The 23648-nt window shown below is 38.2% G+C and overlaps 1 protein-coding gene across 4 annotated transcripts in view; it reads right to left on the bottom strand.

The window, feature by feature from the left end:
• Positions 1-23648, bottom strand: part of Cntnap5a (contactin associated protein-like 5A) — a 902587-nt gene that overhangs the window by 305336 nt on the left and 573603 nt on the right. For all 4 annotated transcript variants that reach the window (NM_001371013.1, NM_001077425.2, XM_006529775.4 and 1 more), the window contains one exon: positions 22416-22535. In NM_001371013.1, coding sequence (NP_001357942.1) covers positions 22416-22535 — 120 coding nt within the window. The remainder of the gene's footprint in view (positions 1-22415; positions 22536-23648) is intronic.

The raw sequence follows: 23648 nt of genomic DNA, 5'->3' as shown, positions 1-23648 counted from the left end.
GAAGATGTGCAATATCACACTAGGAAGATTTCTGAGACTGAATGGAAGGCAAAGGGCACTATTTACTCTTGCTTCTCTAAGACTAAAAGAAGGTAGTTCTTTCCCCATTTCTCTTTCTCTCTCTCTCTGTCTGACTCTCTCTTTCTTTGTCTCTTTTTATATGTATCTCTCTGTGTATTACATGTATGTAAACATATGTGTGTTCATATGTGTTTGAGTGCACATGGTTTTTTATAGCTGGTATCCTCAATTATTCTCCTCTCTATTTACTAAGGCAAGGTCTTTCATTGAACCTGGAATTTACCAACTAAGCTATTATAAGTTTTTCTCGTGATCCTGTAAAACTGACTCCTGAATCTGGAATTAAAGATGGGACATCATAACTGTTAAGATTTTAATGTAGACTCTGAAACTCTAAACTCTGGTCCTCATACCTAAATGCCAAGCTCCTCATCCATTAAACTATCTCCCATCCTTTGTTAGAACAAAGGAGATTCTAACTGTAAGTCTGTCTGTCTATTCAGCTCTGGTTCTGGGGAAACTTATAAATAGGAAAGGTCAGAGATAGTAGAATTAATTTACATTTCAATTGACACTCCTATCCCCAAGCCTGTCACAACATAAATGTCATTGTCTCTGTTACATGCCACAGTATGTGGGCAGCCTTTTTTAATGTGTCAGCTCTCATTCACACTAATTAATATAAAATCAATGTCTTTACCCTCTTGTTTTGAAAAGCAATATAGACTACAAGGGACAAAATTGTCTCATAAACCTCTGTCTAATACCTTGCTGTCTAGTAAGATTTCTCTTGCTATGATAAAGTATCCTGACAAAAGTAAATTAAGGGAGTAAGAGTTTATTTTGAATCCCAGTTCAAGGCCCTAATAGAGAATTGTGTAAAGCCATGGTATTAGGAGAGTGACATATCTGGTCCCATTGTGTCCACAGTCAAGAAGCATAGAGTGATTAGCACTTTTGCTTAGCTCATTTTTTCTTTTTTATACAGCATAATATCCATACCTGGAGGAGCCTTTGATACTGCCACTAACAGAGGATGAGCCTTCTCATCTCAATAGCCAAATCAAGAAAATATCCCATAGTCATACCAAGAGACTAACCAGTTCTTCACTGATGTGCCTGGAAATTAGACTCGTAGAAGATTCTAGATCCTATTAAGATGTGAACAAACACTTACCATCCCCCTTTCCACCCCAAAGCAAATGTACACTGACTTCTGAGCTTAGAGATCAACACCAGTCCCTGAAGCTTGCTGATTTCAGTAATAGATCTTGAAATCAGTAAGAATGTGACATTTGGTCTTTAAAAGATGTTTGCTTGTATTCTTGACAGTTACCTATTACAAATAAAGCTATGTTGGCAAAAGGTAAGTGTCCATCAGTAGATGCCTGAGTGAGTAAAGTGTACTTAGCTCACATAGTTAGATGTAAGGAAGCCACAGTAAATAATGTATGTGGCATTTAAAGTGATCTAAACTGATTTCTATTGTGTACTGTCAAGGGAGAAATGTGAGTACTGATGCAGAAAAAAAGGATGCTGTTTATTGTGCTACAATAAACACACAGAATGGGGACAAAGTAAAATAGATGGGTATACAGAAAAGATAAATAAGAATGGATTTATGGCAACAGGAAAGGGAGACTTCTCTGATCCGCCATTGTGTATATGTGTGACTGGTATTCTGATTTTTTACTTTTTTCAGGTTATGATGTGTTTAAGTGATCAATAAAATGTATACATAGGTGTGTTTGTGATGATATTTCTAGATATGATTGACTAAAAATGCCCTCGACTGGATTGTGACTATTACCATTCCATAATTCTTAATGTTAAAATATTTTAACTACTTGCAGAAATGAAATCAAAAGAATGAAACAAGTGTAAGTCTGAATATTGAATACTAACCAAGTAAAAATTCTAAATCAATATTAAGATGATAAAAGCAACCATAGAACTGAACAAAAATAATAAATCAGGTAATTTCTGAAGACAGGGTTTTTCTGACAGTAGATTCTTGGAAGAATATAATCTAATGCTGAAAACTAAATGATGTTCAAGGAAATCCTAAACAGAACTTTGTCATTGCTCTGATGCTACAGATGTGATTATAAGCCTGTTTTCAGTGTGTTGTAGGATGGAGTAAGTGAGAAAGTACATTGATATCATGAGGCAAGTCTCACAATAGAGGGACATAGAGGAAAGAGACAGTATTCAGGGAATATTTAATGGTTTGGGTTTGCATCAGAGGAAGCTTCATTGAACTTATAATTCAGACATACATACCCATGAACAATTAACACTTCTTCACTGATCTCATTGAAAAAACTGTTCAACATGAGGATCAAGCCTAATACTTGATTTTCTAATTTTTATGGAAATACACATTATCAGGAAAATACCTGGATGTAGTCTATAAAAAGACAAGTTAACTGTTACTTTTTGGATTCTTTATTTTTTTCCTAGTGGTTAATATTGACAAGGCTCTGAGTATGTCAGTGAGATTGTTTCTGAACTGTGTTAACTGGGATAGAAAGTTCTCTATGTGGCTGTCACTGTGCTATAAGCTGGTATCTCAGACATCATAAAAAAGTGAAGGGTCAACTAAACAATGACATTTATCTGCCTTGAATGCAGAGGCGATGTGTGTAGCCATCTCATATGCTTGCCAGGATGGACTCTTAAACTGTAATCCCAAATCAACTCTTACTTAAGTTGCTTTTTTCCAAGCATTTTGACAGAGCAACATATAAGGAATGCATTAATGTAGAAAGCAGAGATATGCCTTACGGGATATGCACAAGTCACCCAAAAACTGAAAGAAGGGAGATTACTAGCTGTAGATAGATGTCTAGCATTCAAACTAGTATTGGGGCCAGAGTGGTGGGCTGGTCAGAGAAAAAGAGCTCGTCAGAGTTTTGTTCGTTTGTTTTTAATATACTGAGAGGTGGAGTAGGAAAGAGACAGAAAGAGTAAGAGAGAATGAGATACAGAAAAAGAGACACAGAGAGACAGGGATATAAAATATAGAAAGAGGGAAGAGGGAGGAAAGTTTTATGAATGCCAGTGCAATAGGATCTGAAATGTTCACAGAATATGAAGAAATGCTAGGGAATGGGTATATTCACCATATACCTTCAGGAACAACCTGAGGTGTCTGACTGACGGTAAATCATCCTCACAGTGCAGTGACCTTATGCACTACTTCAGCAAAATGGTAGAGCCAATCATCCACAAACTAAAACAGGATAACACCACACTTCTGTTGACAGGAGGCATCAAGGCTAAACAAGGCCCAAGAGGGTTACTTGCTAGTGTCCTAACAGTGAACAAAGAATCAAAACAACTGCACAGCACATCTGTATAAGCATCTCCACAAAAGTCTATATCATAGAAGCTAATTATGAGGTTTACTTTTTATTTTAATCTTAACTGGTCATCAAAAAACACGATCATTAAGAAGCAAATACTGGCCCAGAATGGAAAGACAGTCTCTTAGACTAGGGGCATGAATGGGATAAAATTGAAGAAGGAGAAAATTAAATAGTTGTACTTTCTTGCCTGTTATTCCCAGACTGCTGTGCTAGACAGAGTTCACTCAAGGATGAGCAACAGATAGGTCTGGACCTGAGAGCCAAAATTAGTTTTCTTTCTCTCCTTGTTTGTTGGAGACCATACCATGAGAAAGTAGGCCTTTCACAGCTTCCCACCCTAACAAGCCAAATGGCCTTGTGCTAAGGAGTGGGTCATCACCCCCTCCTCTCTATTCCCTTCCTGGCACCTGAGGCTGCAAAAAGATGAATTCTTCTTGGTCTCCGCTTCTCTCTCCCTTCTGCCCATTTCTCTTTCAGGTTTGTGGACCCCCTTGCACCTATGAATAACTGGGTCCTGCTGGACAGGACAAGTGGTGCCTCCACATGGAACTGAGGTTCAGATCGTTTACTTTAGGTGGAGATTACAGAGTTTGACTCCCCAAGAGAAGTTCTTCACGACCCCAAGAAAAAGTAAGTAGTGAAGGACCGCTCCCACAGCTCATGGGACAGAGTAGCCCTCAGTAAGTGATTCATCTCCACTGAGAAATGGGAACTAAGCTTAAGAGGCAGCCTTCATTAAAGGCTTAAAGATGTCTCTCAGGGAAAGAGGAGTTAGAGTTAAAAAGAAAGATTTGATAAACTTTTTTTATTTTCATAGACCAGGCATGTCCATGGTTTATTATAGATGGAGCAGAGATACACTGTAAAAAATGGCGAAAGGTAGGCAGAGATTTAAATGATAAACTAGCTAATGAGGGTCCTGATGCAGTCCCTGCAACCATCTTTTCTTATTGGGGAGTAACTATCAGAAGCTACCACTGTACCTCTTCTTCCTTCTCTGGCAGAATTCCCAGAAGAAGGAGATAAAGAAGTAAGAAGTAGAATTTGAACGTGAGAGAGAATAAGTTTCAGAAAAGCAGTTATCCCCTGTTTGGGACTTTTTAGCTAAAAAGAGGGAAAATGAAAATAAGCTATTTCAGAGTTCTCCTAGGGACAGAAGGAAACTGGGAGATGTCCTGCTTCCTCTCTGGCTCCTATGGAGATATTCTTAGTTCTAGTTAGGATATCTGGGTCCCTTTGAGACATTAAGTTCTATTCTCTCCCTGTCTGTTGTCTGTCCTTGGTGCACCATTTGTCCATATGGCAGTCTATTTACGTTTGGTTTTGTTTTGTTGTTTGAATGGTTGTTGTTCTGTGTTTCATGCGGAAAAAAAATGGTTAAAACTTTATCTGCTGGCTGTCCATCCTTTGATTTAATTTAACTTGTTTAAAGGGAAGTCTCAATTTGCATAGCAGAAACTGACAAGTTATACTGCACTGTGGCTGGGAGTCAAGTACAGCTGGAAAAGCCCTGCTGGGAGCCAACTGCAAATAGAGCTCTTAAAGGGGCAGGCAGTCTTTTGCTTGTAACAGAAAGTTAGCTTAAAATTGGGAACTCAGGTTTGGAGTCATTCTAAATGACATGTGACATGAACAAACCCAGGAAAACAGATCTTTAAAGATATTTCAAAATAGAAATAATCTTTGGGCCAGGACTCTGGCAGAGTACTCAGATTGATAAATGTTTGTGTTTGGGTTGACTCTGATCTTGAAAGGAAGCAGCCTCAATAAAGCTTGTGTGGCACTTCTTTTGTTTTGCAAACCATGGCTAGGGAAATTTCTGGGACTTCACCTTCCTTTTAGCTAAAAGAGCCTTGTTGCAGACCTAGCCAGATGCTGTTCTAAATAAAGTTTAAATTCAAAGTTTATAAAAGGTCAATCAGGCTGTGGAATTTATGAGGACATTGTGATTTGACTTGCCTACTTTATATAAAGCTATAGTGTACAGAGTTTGCTTATATGTATATGCACTGTTTCCTATGTGAAAAGTATTTTAGTTACTAATGCTTTTAAGGGGAAGTTAACTTTAACTCCTTGCTCTCACACAATGAGCTTTTAAGTTCTAGGGAGTAGCTGTAGCTCCAGATAAGATTCAGAGGCAATATCTTATAATACTTAGTATTTTTAGCTATATTAGAAAATCGTGGTACAGAAAATCTAAGAAGCAAAAAATATCAGCTTCAAAATTTTATTTTCAAAAGCTTCCAGGAGATGTTCATTGGCTAAGACCTCACCTGAGACCTTAAAGCAACTTAAACCTTTGTTATGTGTTATCTAGTGAGATTCAAAATTACTGGTGAGAAATAAAAGGTTTCACAGAAAGCAGAGGAAACTTCTGTGATCAATTGTTATCAATTATAATCAATGGTAAATAAATATTACCTGCTCATTTTATTTATGTGCCCACAAGAAATCTTTGGCAAGAGAAAACATTGTTGTAAAATCATCCTTCTTCACCTCAAAGTAAAGTTTTAACACCCTATAAAGCCACTGTAGTGCTAATAAAGAATTGTAAGATAAATTCATATATTTTGGAAAAATTATAACAAAAATTGTGTCTTAAGAACCTGACTAAGTGTCTGTTCCTTGTTCCAAACAGCCATTAATTTGGTTATTGCAGAATATTAATATTCGATCTATTGCATACCATCATATTAAGTAAAATTGATAATCATGATTCTAAGATAAGTTTTAAAATTGTTTTTATGCATGCTTCTGTACCTTCTATAAATTCATGCATGCACACATCCCATTTACTGTGTTTAAAAACAGCCCTTCTATGGGACAAAAGTATATGTGAATTGGATTGCACACTTATTCTTTTGAGTTTCCTCCTGTTTCAGCACAGATAATTAAATTGTGTGCTGTAGTTGGTGTTTTAAAATGTTGAACAATAAAACTTTAAATTGTATATTAATAGTCAATATTATATCTCAGAGCTTACAATTACTTAAAATTTTTCATCCCTCAGATGCTATTATTTCTCAAGATTACAATTGCTTATGCAACTTATAAGAAAAAATATTGTTCCTTTAAGAAGACTGTTTTTGGGCAGTTAAGAAATTGTCCTGGGTTGCCGGGAAAAGACCCCCAGGATTTTGCTTTTGTGTTATAGAGGTTTACATAAAGCTTTAACTGATAAAGATTACAGATAGCTTCTGAAAGGATACAAAGTCAGGATCCTTATAATTATTTGGGTTTTAGACTTACTAATCAAGCAGTTTTTCCCTAGAAGATAGTTATTCGCAGAGACAACTTAAGGACTTTAAATGATTTTCAAAAACGGTTAGGTAGTATTAATTGTCTTCGCCCCAATTTAAAGTGTACTACAAGGGAGTTGAAAACTTTGTTTGATAGTCTTAAAGGGAGTTCTGATCCAACCTCCCCTAGATATTTAACCTCAGAAGGATTGCTGGCCTTACAACAAGTGGAAAAAGCTATTGAAGAGCAATTTGTCACTTATATAGATTACTCTCTGCCTTTACACCTGTTAACTTTTAATATGATTCATATGCCTACAGGATTGTTATGGAAAAAGTCTCCTCTAATGTGGATACATTCGAGGATTTCTCCTAAACGTAATATCTTGCCATACTATGAAGCAGTAGATCAGACAGTTATCCTTGGAAAGAAGCAGGCACTAACTTATTTTGGCAAAGAGTCAGATATTGTAAAACAAGGTCCTAAATATATTCCATTATCTCCAGTGTCACAGTTAGGAGTTAATCCACGAGGTCTTATGCCTAATCATATTTGGCAAATGGATGTAATTCATTATGTGGAATCTGGAAAATTAAAATATATACATGTTTGTATTGACACTTGTTCAGGATTTCATTTTGCTTCTCAGCATACGGGAGAGCCCTATAAAAATGTAACTGATCATTGCCTACAAGCCTTTAATGCCCTGGGATTGCCTAAACTTATTAAGACAGATAACGGGGCATCCTATTCTAGCAAGAATTTTACTTCATTTTGTAAAGAATTTGGCATCAAACATAAAACTGGAATTCCTTATACCCCCATGGGACAAGGAATAGCTCATCATTCTTTAAAAGTTGGCTGTATAATCTCGTTCTTTATATATTCAAAATAGTAATGGTTTAAGATAATATTTTGGTATTTTTAGAGAATGTGCATGTCAAATTGTAAAAAATTTACTCTGGTGTCCTCAGTTCCTACCTGTTTCCACATAATAGTATTAATTCTTGAGGACCTATACTTAATCAATTGCTGCAAATGAATGCTCTTATTTCTGATTAATAAATAAATAAATTATACACATGTGACTATATAACTTTTCAAGCATTCTAGTTACAATCTCTCTTCAAGAGAAACAATTGAAAGTGTAATCAGTCACTACCCATGTTATACTAAAACTGTTTATAACAGTCAATTATTTAAGATGTTTTGTCAACAATTTAATAATTCTCAAATACAAGGTATTGTGGAACTTTAAAAACACTCTCTTCTTAAAAACAAAAAAAGGAGAGAAATTATACCCCCGTACACATTATTTAAATAATACTTTTATTTTTTAAGAATTTTGAAATTTGGATGTCAAAGAAGTTAATAAATGCCTTATAATATCTTAAAACTAGACATAATCATGTCTAGGTGAGATGATAAGGATCCACTTATTGGTACAAGGCATGAGCCTGAACAGAAAGTTAATATGGCGGAGAGAGGAGGTGTTTCTGTTTTTTCCAGGGAATACTGCAGAAGCATGCCAGCTTCCAGAATGATTCGTGTGACGGGCTGACCTGTGAGTTCCTGAGTGCCCTGACAGTAATGACAAGAAAGTTGTGTTGAGTGCACAGAGAAAGAAGAATCTGGGAGAGCAGCCACTTGCAAACAAGATGAAGAAACTTCCTATTTCCATCATGGGCTACAACAAGGAGAGCCTAATTCTGCAGTGACCTTGGCAGTAATCCTGGGCTTAGAAGCCACAGGTGCAGGAACTGGCATTGCCTCTTTGGTCACCTCCCAACAGCAATACACCCAGCTTAGCCTTGCTGTGGACAGAGATATACAAGAACTACAAAGGGGCTTGAAAATTTTAAGATTCCCTGGTCTCTCTGTCCGAGGTAGTATTACAGAACAGACAAGGCCTTGATTTAGTGTTCCTAAAAGAGGGAGGACTATGTGCAGCCCTCAAAGAAGAATGATGTTTTTATTCTGATAAGACTGGCTTAGTTCAAGATAGTATAGACAAAGTTGGAACTAGTTTAGAAGAGAGAAAACGTAACAGAGAGAAACAAGAATATTGGTATCAAAATTGTTTTTCTACTTCTCCTTGGCTCACTACTGTACTTCCCAGCCTTTTGGGACCTTTCATGGGTATTTTACTGCTTTTGTCTTTGGCCCTTGGGTCTTTAATAGATTAATCAGTTTTGTTAAGTCACAGATTGAAGCTGCTTTAAGCAAGCCGGTTGCAGTTCACTACCATGGACTGGATATCTGAGACTCAGACGAAGATCTCCCTTCCACCGTTGCAGAAAGAGCAGCTGCTAGCCTCCAGTTTTCCACCCTTGGTGCAAATGCAGAGTCCCCTTGGTTCCTCAAGCCATGGAGACAGTAGAGATGAGGAGGGTGACCTCCAGCTCCTAATATAGCTTAAGAGCCACAAATTGTGGTGTTGTGATTGGCATAATTTTTGTAGAGGCCTTGCTGAATCTGAGGTTGACAGTTCTCCTTTAGAAGCTGCACAGGACTCAAACCTGTGCAAACTGGTTCGTGATAATATGAATTCAGTATGGGTACCGGCGTGGGTAAGAGGCTAAGCATTGCAGGGGAAGGTCTAACTAGACCATTTCTGAGTTCCCTGAGAGACACACACGGTTTGCACGGAGGTGGTATCTAGTTCCAGTTACAACCAAAGAATCTTTCTAAGGCTCTGTCTCCTCTCCCCAAAAGATACCAAGAGCCATGAATGTGGGTCATGACAGCACCCACAGGAGGAATCTGGTCAATGCTCCCCCAGCAATGGTTAATGCCCACTCATCCAAGGATGAGAAGGTCATTTGATCACCTCAGTTAAGTGTGGCCTTATTAAATTTAATTCAAAGGGGGAGACCATACCGTGAGAAAGTATGCCTTTCACAGCTTCCCACTCTAACAAGCCAAATGGTCTTGTGCTAAGGAGCGGGTCATCACCCCCTCCTCCCTATTCCCTTTCTGGCACCTGAGGCTATAAAAAGCTAAATTATAGACCCCTCTTCCTTATCTCTTCCTGACTCCCAAGACTTCTAAGGACATGAGTTATGTGCTGAGCCCAGCCTGACTCCCAAGGCTGTTAAGGAGGATTCTACATCCTGGATATAGATTCAGAGTGCCTCCCGCCTGCAGTCTGAGGTCGGCCTTCATGTCCCCAGATGCCCACTTCTTTGTTCTTTGTTAATTCCCCCTCAACCCCTCCCTATTTCCCTTGCTGTGTGCTTAAAACCTGGCGTTTCAGCCTAATAAACTGAGTGAGACCTTGACAGGAATCCTCCTTGGTCTCTGCTTCTCTTTCTCGCTCATTTCTCTTCAGGTTTGCGGTCGCCCTCGCACCCACGAATAACTGGGTCCTGCTGGATGGGACATTTGTTTGCTTCAAAATATGTGTTAAAACAATTAAAAATAATTTAGACACCAGGAAAACAAATAAATAGGGTCTATGAAGTTGGATCACTCAGTAATGTACTTGCTTCATAACATTAAGGACCTGAGATTGGAGTCTCAGAATCTGTACTGGGGAGGCAGAGGACAGACTCACCTAGAGCTCACTGTACAACTAATCAAGGCAAATGACCAGCTTTGGACTCAGTTAGGAACATGTCTCCAAAACTAAGGTAGAGTGAACAAGGAATTCTCTTAATGATGTCTTTTGTCTTATGTGGGATTGTATACCCATATATGCTCACCCTCATATTCATGCACTGGCACAGGAACAAGTGCTCATGTAACACACACAAACCCACACACAATTACACATATATTTACCACATATATATCATACGCAGATACATACATTCATATATATGTGTGTGTGTGTGTGTGTGTGTGTGTGTGTGTGTGTGTGTGTGTGTCATATACCATATACAGAGAAGACAAAGATAGAAAAACAGACAGAGAAAGGAAGACAGAGACAAACACACACACACACATATACACACACACATGGATGGGGAAGGAGAGAGAGACAGAGACAGAGAAACACAGAGAGAGACACAGAGAAAGAGAGAATAATAAAAGAGGAATTTAGGAAGTGAGAAATTTCTCTAATAGAAATAAACAATGGGTCATGAAAATCAAATGGAAAGCATGAACACTGTTTACATTTTTAACAATAATATGAAAAGAACAGGTGATGCATATTGAAATGCCAGGCATTTCTCTTTACAGTGATTACATTGTATAATCTTCACAAAAAAACTTTCAAACAGGTTTTATTATTAATTACAAAGGAAGACACTGAAGAACAATAAAATTAAATCACCTAAATCAAGCAACATGACAAAGCTAGGAAATGCCAGTTTAGATTCAAACCAATCCACACTCTTAAAAATTCATGTGGTCCACCACCTGTTGCCTACTCTCTTGAATAACATCAATAAAGTTAACTGCCCCCACAAAAAAATTCATGTGGATGAAGTAGAAGATACTTAGCTACATGATGTTATCAAAAGGCCATAAATATAGTCCAGGTCAAAGTCACTTGGTAGGAGCTAAATATGGGAACTTCAGATAAAGACAGGGGTGATTAAAATTTATGAGAGCAAAATGATATAAACCACATGAGACATGAAAGTGGCACAGAGTATTTTCACAGCTTTGGAATGCCTCCATTGGCTGTATATTAATTAGTTTTCTTGTCCCTGTGATAAATGACCTGAATGAAGAAGCATAAGGGAGGAGAAGCTTATTTGGCTCATGCTTTTGAAGACATGGCAGTGGAGCATGAGACTGTATAACAAGAGTAACCAAAAAAGCAGAAAGAAATTGCTAGGAGACTGGACTACAACCTTTAAGAGCGTCTCCCCAGTAACTCATTTCCACAGGAAAGACTTTACTTTTTGAGGTTCCAAAGCAGCCCCAGACAGCATCAAGCATTGCAACATATAAACATGTTCAAGAGATTTAACCTTCTAACTATAGCAGAAGTAGTCAACATCTCTAAGCAGGTTGGAGATCTCTCTCTCTCTCTCTCTTTCTCTCTGATTCTCTCTCTCTGATTCTCTGTCTCTGATTCTCTCTCTCCCAATCTATGTATATCCTGCAAACACTTTTGTACTTAGAATACTAGAATACTTGGTAGGCTGGACCTTCAGTGTCAAGAGACCATGCTTGGCATTGGATATGATCTGTCCCCAAAAGCATCATGTGCTGCAGACTTGTTTTCCTCTTGTGATCTATCATGAGTGGCATGATGTTTTAGGAGATTGTGAACTTAAGAGAGGTGATTAGGTTTTAGGTAGGCTAATAGTAATCAACCACAGAAGAGATGTCTCTTTTATAGAACTAAACTAATGAGAGGATGGTAAAGAAAATTGGTTTCATTGACACACCTTCTTGCTTTCTCTAGCAAGCTGTGTCCAATCATACACACAGACACCATTTGCTGACACCTGCCATACTTTGAAGAAATCAGAAAACAAATATTCAGCAACAAAAACAGTGAGCTAAATAAACTTCGTCACTTTAGAAATATTCAAGCTCAGGTATTTTATAGCAGTAACAGGAAACAGCAACAATCCATAGAAGGAAAGAACAATGAGAAATGTATCCCCAGGTGAAGTATTTCTCTGCTTCTCCATTCACATAACAATAGTCACAAGCTGCCATTAAAACTGGGCTCTTTCATTCCATGAGGTGTCTGAGCTGACTTTGATTTCCCCATCTCTCCCTGGAATCTAGCTTTCAGAGGGAAAGTGAGCAAGAACAAGTGAGCATTCTGGGAGGTACTTTTGACCCTGGCCTTGCTTCTTCTCTGTTCTGAACAAGAAAAAAATGTTCACACAGCTAAATCTATCCCCATGTGAGAATGCCTGGGCAAACCAAGATCCCTAAGACCAGGCATTCAGGACATGACCCTACTCCCTCTGATGCTCATATTTCATCTCTGCTTTTCTTTGTTTTCTCAGAGACACAAGTCTCCCAAAGTTTTATTTTCCAAAAAGCTATCTGGAAAGGACTTTTCAATAAGCATAGTGATAAGGATCTAAGTGGCTGTGTGTTCTTCTTCCTCATTGTTGCTTCCTCATTGTTTAGGAACTGAGGTCCATTTCTGTGTATGTCTTCATTAGGGCAGCAATGTAACCCTGATTTCAGAGATTCAGGTCTCACTCACAAACCAGAATACCAAAAACCTTGGAAAACGGCAGGTCAAATTGTGGTTCACTAGAGCCATCAGCAGTCATGGTTGTGTGGCTTGGCATACACATGGCACAATGAACCTTAGTTGAGTGTATACCATATTGGCCAGAAAGTCGTGGAGGCAGGAGGTTGAGGCAGTTGGTCACACTGTATATACAATCAGGAAGCAGAAAGAGGGAAATTTGGATGCTCAGTTCCCTTGACTCTTTGTATTCAGTCCAAGACCCCAAATCAGGGAATGGTCTCACTAATACTTAGGGTGGGTTTTTTTTTTTTTTTAAACATAATTCAATACAATCTGGAAAGTTTTTTCCCAGAAATGATCAGAGACTTGTCCCCAAGATTTTAAGTTGTGACAAAATGACAGTCAACATAACCATCATCATTCACTAAGCATTATGAATACCTTGAGTAGCATGGTGTGCTGACATTTTATCTCGATGGCAGCAATGGTGGTGGCCACATCTATGGGCACTACTACATTTCCAAGACAGATTGTACAAAAGGCTATGAACTTGCTATGCCTAGGTTCACATTTCACTATCTTATTGGGTCTTAGAAGCAAGTGTACTTACAGACAGATGTGACACTACTGCAGAAATGCTCAGAGAATGCCAGATGCTGAACCAGGAGCATCTCATCCATTCCCTCATTTAATTTTACTTACCCTGTGCATACAGTCATTGAAATAAGAATTATTACTCTTGTTTATATCCATGAGGAAGTTGAGCATTATAGATGATATTAAGTACATAGGCAGTATTTCACAGCTAGAAAACATATACATATGTATATGAAGTAAATAAAAGTGACTTAACGAAACTGCTTACAGGGCTGGATGATTTTATTCTTGATACACATGGGACTTTGCGCATGAATGTTGTCAATTAATAGGACAGAGGTAGCATGTTGTTTGATCTTTGTTGGTTCCCCTGTCCCTAAAACCAGGGAAATGCAAAATATCTGCACAGAAAAGTACTATATATGTCTAGCCATGAAAGCCCTTTATGCAGGCTTAAGACAGGTCCTCTTGGCTATAGAAAGATGAATAAAATATGGGCCTTACTACATGCTCAAGACTCAGCTGATTGCTTTGAAGAAATACATTCAAATGTCTACAGATGTGTGTAGAAATTACTCTCTTCATTTTTGATAGGAAAAAAATCAAAAGCAGATTAAAGAACAAAGGCTATATTTTCTCTCAAAGCTCAAGGCTATAAACTGTGTTGGGGAGAATTCATGACAGCAGGAGCTTAAGAAAGCTGATCGCATCATACCATCAATGTCAAGAAGCAGAAAGATGAGTACTGATAGGTTCTCAGTCCTTTTGCTTCTTTGTACTCATCCAGAACCCCAGGTCATCAAGTGGCGCATTTACTTTAGCAAGGGGTCTTTCCAACTTAGTTAACACAATCTAGAAAACTCACATAGACATTCCCAATGTTTCTTTTCTAGATGCTTCTAGAATGATAAGCTGACAGTCAACATTAAGCATTATAGCATGCTAAACATAGTATTTCTGACTCACTTCTGGTCACACTTACTGAACAAACAGCACCAGAAACAGAGCTAGACAATGCCATTTTAAACTCTCTTCTCAGCTCGTGTTTTATAGATAATTGGACACTGAGAACCTCAATTTTATATTCCTTTCTTTTACCCCTCAGAAACCTTGGAAGGAGGTTTGCGCACAACCATCTTTCAGAAGAGGAAAGTGGTGTTGAGGAATGTTCAGTGGGCATTGGAGTAGACCTCTCCTCTTTGCAGTCCTTTCTGATGGTCTAGTGACACATAGAAGGAACTATGCAAGCTCAGTGTGGCATATTAGGGCACAGGGACCCCTCCATGCCTCAGATTTGCTGTGAACCTGAGCTCTTAGGCTTCAATTTCACAACCTGAAAATTTCAGTGGTAAATTAAACTCTAAGCGAGATGTTTAATGCGTGAGATTTCTGTGCCTTCCTCACTAAAACAGAGAGAATTCATATTCTTCACACAGGTGATAGGTACCAGTGCCATCTCCACTGTGAAATGCAGAGGATGGCACCTCAGGTTAGTTGCTGCACTGTAACTAACAGCTGTTTCTACTACAAAGCCAGCTCAGAGGTTGGGGACATGGCTCAGTTGGGTAAACAATACCTACTGGTCAAGCTGAGGACCTTACTTTAAATCCTCATTACCCACACAAAAACTTTGCATATCTACCTGTGCTATAACCCCTGCGTTGTGGAGGGCAGAGTCATGGTGGGGGAGGGGGGAGGTTGGGGCTTTTTAATCATCAATAAATTTCCAAGGTCAAGAGAGGCCCTTTAACACCTGCTGTCTTTTTCTGATTTCTGTGTATACTTATCGGAACATATGTTAACATACATGTATATGCAAACACCATACACACATTTATCATATCCACACAAACCCTCACTCACACATACACACAAAATATAGCTCAAAGGGCATCTACTCAAAGACACCTTGGTCCCCTTGTACAGCTTTCCTCAATTTATAAATCCTGTGTTGTATTTCTGTGCCATCAATGGTTTCCCAAAATATTTTCCACATCAAGTCTAAAATATGTATGCACTGCACCTGTTTTCTTTCAAAAACATTCTTTTGAGGAAAAAAAAATAGATTTATTTACTTTGTGAGTGTGGTGATCAGCTCGGTCAATATTAAAATATAATTTGTCTAGATTAACTTTTGCATAATTGATAGAAGGAATAAAGCATAAAAACCTCACCCATAAAAATAAATAAGGAAGCAAGTAAATAAAAATTAATAAGTACATAATTTATTGAGAAACTCACAAAATAATCTAAGGTTTTGGGAGATAGCTCCTTTGGTAAAGTGCTTTCCCAGTCAGTACAAAGACCAGAGTTCCAAACTAATAAGAAAAGCAAGCATGCTGGTGCTAGGTTGAAACAGGCAGGACAGTCTCTGGCTCCTGTGGCCAGTGAGTTCACCTGAATTTGTGAAAATAGCGCCAAAGAGAAACTTGGTTTCTTTGTTCAAAAACAAAGGTAGGTGGCACCAAAGGAAAAACATTTAAGGATGACCTCTGGACTCCACATGCAGCCATACACACATAGACAGAGTCACAGACATAGACACAGAAACAGAAAGACACATAATACAATAAATAATTTTTATAAACAGCCAATTTAATTTAAATATTTAATTTATTTTTATTTATGAGTTTCTTAAAGACAAAAATAGATTTATTCACTGTGTGAACTTTGGTGACAAGCAGTCAGCACTAGAGTGTAATTTGCATGAATTAATGTCTACATAATTGAATAATGCATATATAACTAAGCATATCAAAAATATATTAGGAAGCAAATAAATGGACTGGACAAATAGATTAATAAATGAGAGATTAATAAAGAATTTGAGAAATTTGTGGGTTAGTACAGAGGAGAAGCATGAAAGAACTGCAAGTCCAGTGCATGAAAATTTCTTGAACTTGGGATGGGATACCGCTTCTCATTTGAGTGTGGTTTGACTCAATAGGTCATGCTAAGTGGATGTGAAAGGAATTTCTCTAAGTGGCTGTTAAAATTCTTGGCAATTTGAAGGTGACAGTGCTTTAATTTCAGGGTAATGCCACAGCTTTATGACTTAGTAGTTTTGTTTAATGGCTTAATTTATAAGGAGATTATGCCATCTGCTTCTAGTCATGAGAGACCACTTCAATGCAGAGGCTTCTACACATGGAGTTAATACCCACTGTGAGCCTTAGCTTAAGATAGCAGCCTTCTGAAGCCCTGGGCGGTTCACATTTCTTGCAGGTAAGAGCATGATACATAAAAAGCTGATTCTTCTAACTGGCAGATGGTGGATTCTGAACTCTTTGGCAAACAGTTTATTACAGAAATCAAACTGACCCTCTGAAATGTAAGGCACAATACAAGTTGGGAATATATAAAGAAGAAACAAGCAGCTAGCATTATTCCAAGCAATTAAACTGCAAGTGAATCACACCACATGCATGATCTATTAGTGATTCTCCACCAGGAAGCTGGCTTTGAAATTGCTCCGAAGATGAACCAAGCTCACTGCCCATGAAGATACCTATCTTCCATTCAGGGAGGGTGGATATACTGAGAAAAGTGAAGCAGGATAGAAAGTCATGTAAAAATAAAAACCACCTGGAAAGTGAAAATAAGTCCTCATGCTGGGGTCTGTGTGAGGAGCCATCAAGGAGAAGCTAAAAGCTAGCAGGTGTCCAGAGGTGCTTCTGCCATGGATTAAATTTTACAATGATTTGCTCCTTTAGGCCATGGAGAATTCCATTTGAAGATAGATTCTTGCCATGGATGTTTTTCCTGTTATTAAATGTATATAACAATCACAAGGTATTAGCCTACACTACACATTTGAGCAGATTTCTGTAGAACAAAAAATGTCTTGTAGTGATACTATACAGAGAAGTAGGAAATTTCTTAAATTTTAATGATGATCCTTTAAGAATTCCTAAATTTATAATACTAATTATTAAGCTTTTACATAGGAATGCTCTTAAGTCCTTTCTGATGTCAAAACTGCAAAAATAACTCTTCCACTTTTCAAATGACATGAGTTAATCACTTCTGAGATAGAAAGCAGGCATCTGCAACTTATGACACATTCCAAGATGTTGCAAAACCATTAACCAAAGATCCTAAAAAGGGAACTGTAATGATTTTCTATAGGTGCAAGCAGAAGGTAAATTTTTGACTGGGTTTATCCATACTAGACTTCACTAATAACTCAGTCACAAAAGTTATGTGCATTCTTAAATGACAGCACATATACATTAGTGTGTGTCTGTGGGTATGTTGGAAGTAGATTGCTTTGGGGTGATGTCAGATGGAAAATGCCAGCACAAAAGTGTATTACAAATACCATGACACAAACAAGTAAATTCTAACTTTGCTCTTTAATACATTTGTCCAACACTGAAATCACACTCAAAGTGTGAGGAAAAGTGTCCATGAGTGTCTTCTTCTTATGTAGTCAATGACTTTCATTCACCTTAAACAGACAGGAGTGAGTAATTCACAAACATTGCTGTAAACTCAGGAGTCAACTCTAACAATGGAGGCCCAACCATGTGGGCACAATTCTTCCTTGCTGTAAATAGCTGGAATGATAATCTATTGCCTCAATTATGCTGTGCAATTATGGCAAGAAATATTGAAGAGACCTCAATCACAATCCTCTACCTACTCCATTATGCATGCTTTGATATGTTTTAATGAAAGCAGCAGCTGCTGCCAATCAGAGAGAATCATAGCATCATAGCTCCCAGAATGCAAGATTGGGAAGCTACAAAGGTGTCTTGGAAATGGATAGGAACTATTTGACAATGTAAACCAAGTTTTGATTTAGAAATTCATCTACTTTTCTGTTAATTCCCTGTAATTATTGTCTATCACCCTAAACATGTGAAAATGACATATTGATTTGGAAGGGAATGCATTTTATAAGTGACCCTACACAAATATCTTTGCACATATATATGCAATTGACTGAATCAAGGGAAAAAATTGTACAGCTGGTAAGTAAATATATTTTAATAGGTGGACCAGTGTCTCCTAATGTTAAAAAATTCTGACTACAAACTGAGTTCTAAGGGAAATATTCCAAAAGTGCACAAAGTGACTGCAAGCTGTGTTCCAAGGAATGTAGTCAGAGATTCTCATTCTAGTTGTGTTTCATCATGCAAAGTTTTTCCCAGAAAGATCCTCTCCAGACTCCTAGAGCCTTGAAAATAACATGGCTATTTAGAACAGGTGATCTTATTGTTTTATCTCTTTTGTTGAGAGTGGATATATAGCTTTCAATCATGTGAACAACTGGGAGAGTAAGTGAAGTTTAAATCTACAACCACTACATAGCTTCAGATCACTGTTTCAAGACTGTCTGGTTTAGAAGAATTGGAATTTCATGTGTATCAGGCTTAAGAGAAATTGTAAACTTGCCAGTCACTAAAATCACCTAAGACCACAGGGCGCACCTTTGAGGGACTTTTAAGACTGAGATTAACACAGGTGAAAAAAAAAACACACCTTAAATGTGGGTAGCACTATTATATGGGCTTGGGTCTAAGAGTGAATAGAAAGGATAAAGTAAGAGGAATATCAGCATCAATCTCTCTCTGCTACCTGACTATAGATACAATGTATCCAGGTGCCTCCTGTTCTTGCTGCCATGTTCTTCCCACCATGATGATCTGTATCTTAAAACCATGAGTCAAAATGAACCCTGCCTTTCTTAAGTTGCTTTGTGTGCATTTTGTCACATTAATGAGGGAAGTAGCTCTGCTAGGATATATATATAGGGAGATGTTCACATTAATCTTGAACACCAATCACTTTTGTAACCTTTACTTTCTAACAAGAAAACCAAATAGAGGGTGGCTAAATGACTTGTCCAAGGTAGTATGGCTATAATCCTCATGCATTTAATTTAAACTCCATTAAAATCCCGAAAGATATTTTCTCTCCCATATTTGAAGATGAAAAGGCTCTGGAAAAAGCTAGGTCATGAATAAAGTGCAGGAAGAAAATGAGGAAGAGAGGAGCATCTTTTACTCCTGGGCTTAGAGCAGAAGTTGTAAATCCTCAGAATGACTCATAACCAGTTTAGACTGAATACTAAGCATGTATTCACTAAGCATATTTTCACAGCTCCAAATTGTTATAGATTTAAAGTGGAAGGGTCTTAGTCTGAGATACATCACCTAAAGTAATGCAGAATAAAGGATTTCAAAAGGGAGAAATGATGGTTGAACTTGGCAGTGGTTTCACTAGGTTCAGTACACTGGAATGGTTATAGAAGGTGTCAAAGTAAATCCAAACATTTGTCACACTTTGTATTAGTCTCTTCTCCATCATTTAAATGAGATGCCTGAGGGTGGGTTGGATGTGAAGAGCTTTACATAAGATCATAGGTTAGGAGGCTGAATATCAAGCAGCACACTCTGGCAAAGGTGGAGGATTTCAGAGGAGGAAGCACATGTAAAGGGGAAGTATTATTTCCTGATACAGAAATCCAAGGAGACTGAAAGGTTACTCTTTGTCATTCATGAAAACAGTCTTGTAAGAATTACATCCCAGGATTCCATGAGAACTCCCTTAAGATGACTCATGTATAGTACCTAGATGACCTATAGACTTTTCAGTAAGCCCCTTCCTCTTAATGTTCAATAACATGTCGTTGCATCAGCAATGTAATCCCTGCTCAGCACTGGGATTGCAAATGCATGCCACCATGCTCATATATATTCTGAATCCAAACTTATGGTCCCTCTTGCTTCTGTGATATGGTGATTTGAATAAGAATATCTACATAGGCTCTGGAAGTTAATAGTTTGGTCCCAGTTGGTAATAATGTGGCAGTATTTGAATAGGTTTAGGAGATATGGCCTTGATGGAGAAATTCCATTATTGGAAGTAAGCTCTGAAGTTTCAAACTTGCTCTGCAATGTGCTAATTAAATTAGACTGGGTGAATGGTGAGTCTGGGACATTCACCTGACTGTGTAAACTTTGTTGGTCAGGTCACATTTTGTAGGTGACACTTTCTGAATGACTTTTCTATATATTTCAAAGCATCAGAAGTCAGGTAATTCCAATAGTGGGAAAGATTTAAGATTCCCAAAATAAGGGCTCCTCCTTGTCCATCATTGTGGAAATTCTTATCTATGACCATCTAAATTATCAACTCAGTATTAGGGTAGTAGTAAAACCCATCATGAAAAAGCTTCTAGTCAATAGAATAGAATCTCTGATCTGGGTGAAACTTAATATCTCTGTGATATTATGTGATCTGGCTCAATCACATAGGAAAGGGATCACCTGTAAGAAGTCAGATCACCTTAAATCATGGATTCCTCATATTCTTTCTCTTACATATAAGATGGAGAATCTTTTAAAGTTATTTGCTTATAATTAACCAATATTTGTATATTCCAATTCAAATTCCTTAATGAAATGTCTGTATTCAGTAGGTAGCAGCCATCCCACAACTCCTGAAACATGTCATAGCTCATATTCAGCAGTATGTCTGTATCTTTTGCCTTTTCCTTTAGCTAAAACACCTATGTTTTGAAAAACGTGAACAAGGGGTAACTTGCATCTAAATATCTTATAAAGATTAAGACAAGTGCATTTAGGGAATTAGAATTCTCCAAGTTAGCCGAGAATTAAGAAGCTTGGTGAGAGTTATGTTTTTTAAAAGAATCAAAACACTTTGAGAAGCTCAGTCCTAGAATAGGTTATTGAAGAGAACTATGTATAAACAACCAAGAACAGCAAGCAACACAATTTCTATTCCTGCTCAAAGGCAACTACAAAGTAACTAACATATAGACACTATTCACTGTATGAAGTATTATGAAAACTAAAATAACTAGCACTTTCTGCAGTCAGTGTCTGGGACTTTGCATTCAGTTGGAAAAATGAGGAACATGCCTTGTCATCACTTCTTGCATTGGTTCCACTGCATTTCATCTATAGCATCTCATGGCCTTGTTCCTGAGTTCACTGCCACATGAACATCCATGGTGCAATTTCTGTGCCTTGACCACTATCTGGCTAGACTGAGTTCTATAGAAATTCTGCCTCACAATAGGAGCCCAGGGCACAAATGCTCAATGACATATGAGAGGTCTGACTTTCCTACTCCACTATTCAGGACATCTTGCATCGTTGAAGACCAGGCTTGAAATTAACTGCATGCCTCTGTGTGTGTGTTTGTGTGTGTGTGTGTGTGTGTGTGTGTGTGTGTGTGTGTGTGTATGTGTGTGTGAGTGTGTGTGAGACAGACAGAGAGAGACAGAGATACAGAGAGAGACAGAGAGGGAGCGGGAGTGGGAGAGGTACATAGATATATCCCAATTAATGATATTCAATCATATTCAGTTTTTTAATTTTTAAAAAATTGTATCCCCTTTCCTCATTCCCCCTCCATTCCCACCCCCCATCCCATCTTTCCTCCCCCTGTTCACTACCTTACCCACTCCTGGTTCCCTGTCCTAGCATTCCTCTACACTGGGGCATCCAGCCTTCACAAGACCAAGGGCCTCTCCTCTCATTGATGTCCAACAAGGCTATCCTCTGCTGCATATGCAGATGAAGCCTTGAGTCCATCTTTGTGTACTCACAGCGTCTTGGAGTGTAGTCATCTCCCCATTTCACTGATGAAATATTGACACACAAGAGGGCAGGACTAAGTGAGATACACAGTCCCTAGAACCATCCATGAACCACATTGGAGTTCCCTTTTGTGAATCAGGACTTCCCACTCAATTCATAAATTGTTTTTTGTGTTTATTTGTTTTGTTTTCCATCTCCCTTTCTTGAGTTGCTGAGTTTTAACAATGAAGCAGTTATTGGCAAGCCTTACAGAGAACAGTTGGTAATTAATTCCTTCTTCAGGGAATAGTGTCCTGACCACCAAGATCTCTCTACTCTTTATCTTCACAATAATCAAGCTAATTTCTATTACTTTTCAAACTAGCATTCTTTCCCCCATGAAGTTGTCCTGTGTTTTTTTAAACACTCATTATGCCTTTCCAAAACTTCTCTTTCAGCTCATACCACCAATCACCCAGGTTAAGCATGCTTAGAAAACATGGCTCTTACCAGTAATATTGCAGTACACCTGAAGGGGTCCCAGTGGCCCACTGCCATCAGAGTCAACATAGAAGAACCCAGCTGTGTGCCCTCTGTGTCTATACACCTCACAGGATTGCTCATAGATGGCTGAAAAGAGAAAAAGGCAAACTCCACTTGATTCTTAATATCCCTCCACAAGAGTCAGAGGCTCATACTTTAGCCCACTTCTCATATTTCTTCCTTTCTTTCCCATATACCCACAAGAGACTTTATAGCTCGGTGTTGTGATACTTGGCAGACTTTTACACTATTTCAGTTTCACTTTTGTTGCTGTTCAGAATACCCTGACAAAAAAAGCAACTGAAAGGAGAAAGGCTTATATTAGCTCACAGTTTTAAGTTACAGTCCATCACTGTAGAAAAAGGACAGTTGCAGAAACCTGAGGTAGATAATCACATCACATGCACAGCCACTAATAAACACATGCACATTTGCCACCTGGATTGCTTATACTCTGCTTGGTTTCTCTACTCAAGTAGTTCAGAAATTAGTTTGGCTGAGTTTATATCAACTGGATCCAAGCTAGTGTTGTTTATGAAAAAGGAACCTCAGTGGAGAAAATGCCCCCAACCAACTGGAGTATAAAGAACTGTACAGGGCATTTTATTTACTGACTGACTGATATGACAGATTCTAGATCTCTGGAAACAATGCCACTCCTGAGACAATTGACCTATGTGGCATTAGAGAGCAGGATGCTCAAGCCATGAGAGTAAGCCAGTAAGCAGTATTCTTCTCTTGCCCCCCTTCAGGTTCGGCCTCCAGGACCATGTCTTGAGTTTCCTGCTCTGATTTCCCTTCATGACAAACTACAATGGTAAGCTGAAATAAACTCTTCCCTCAGGGTATTTATTACAGCAATGGAAACCTAACTAAATAATGAATGCCGGTTTAGAGAATGATGTCACCTACAGTGGGCTGGGTCTCCTCACACCAAATAACATAAAACAATCCCCTACAAACATGTCCTCAGGCCAGCTGACTATTGAAAACCCCCTCAGTGAGTCTCGCATCTCAGGTGATTTTGGGTTGTGTTAAATTGACAGTTAAAGCTAACCATCACATGCCCTTACTTTATTATCATTCTTTTATACTTCTTGGTACCCTAAACTCTGTCTCTGATTTTTATTTTTAATTTTCATTATGCATGTATGTCCTCATGTGTCCACATAGTACACTAAGATAGAATCATTGGCATAC

Source organism: Mus musculus, chromosome 1 (assembly GCF_000001635.26).
Source record: "Mus musculus strain C57BL/6J chromosome 1, GRCm38.p6 C57BL/6J".
NCBI classification, from domain to species: Eukaryota; Metazoa; Chordata; class Mammalia; order Rodentia; family Muridae; genus Mus; species Mus musculus.
Note: the sequence above shows the minus strand (reverse complement) of the source record. Positions and strands in the feature narration are given on the sequence as shown.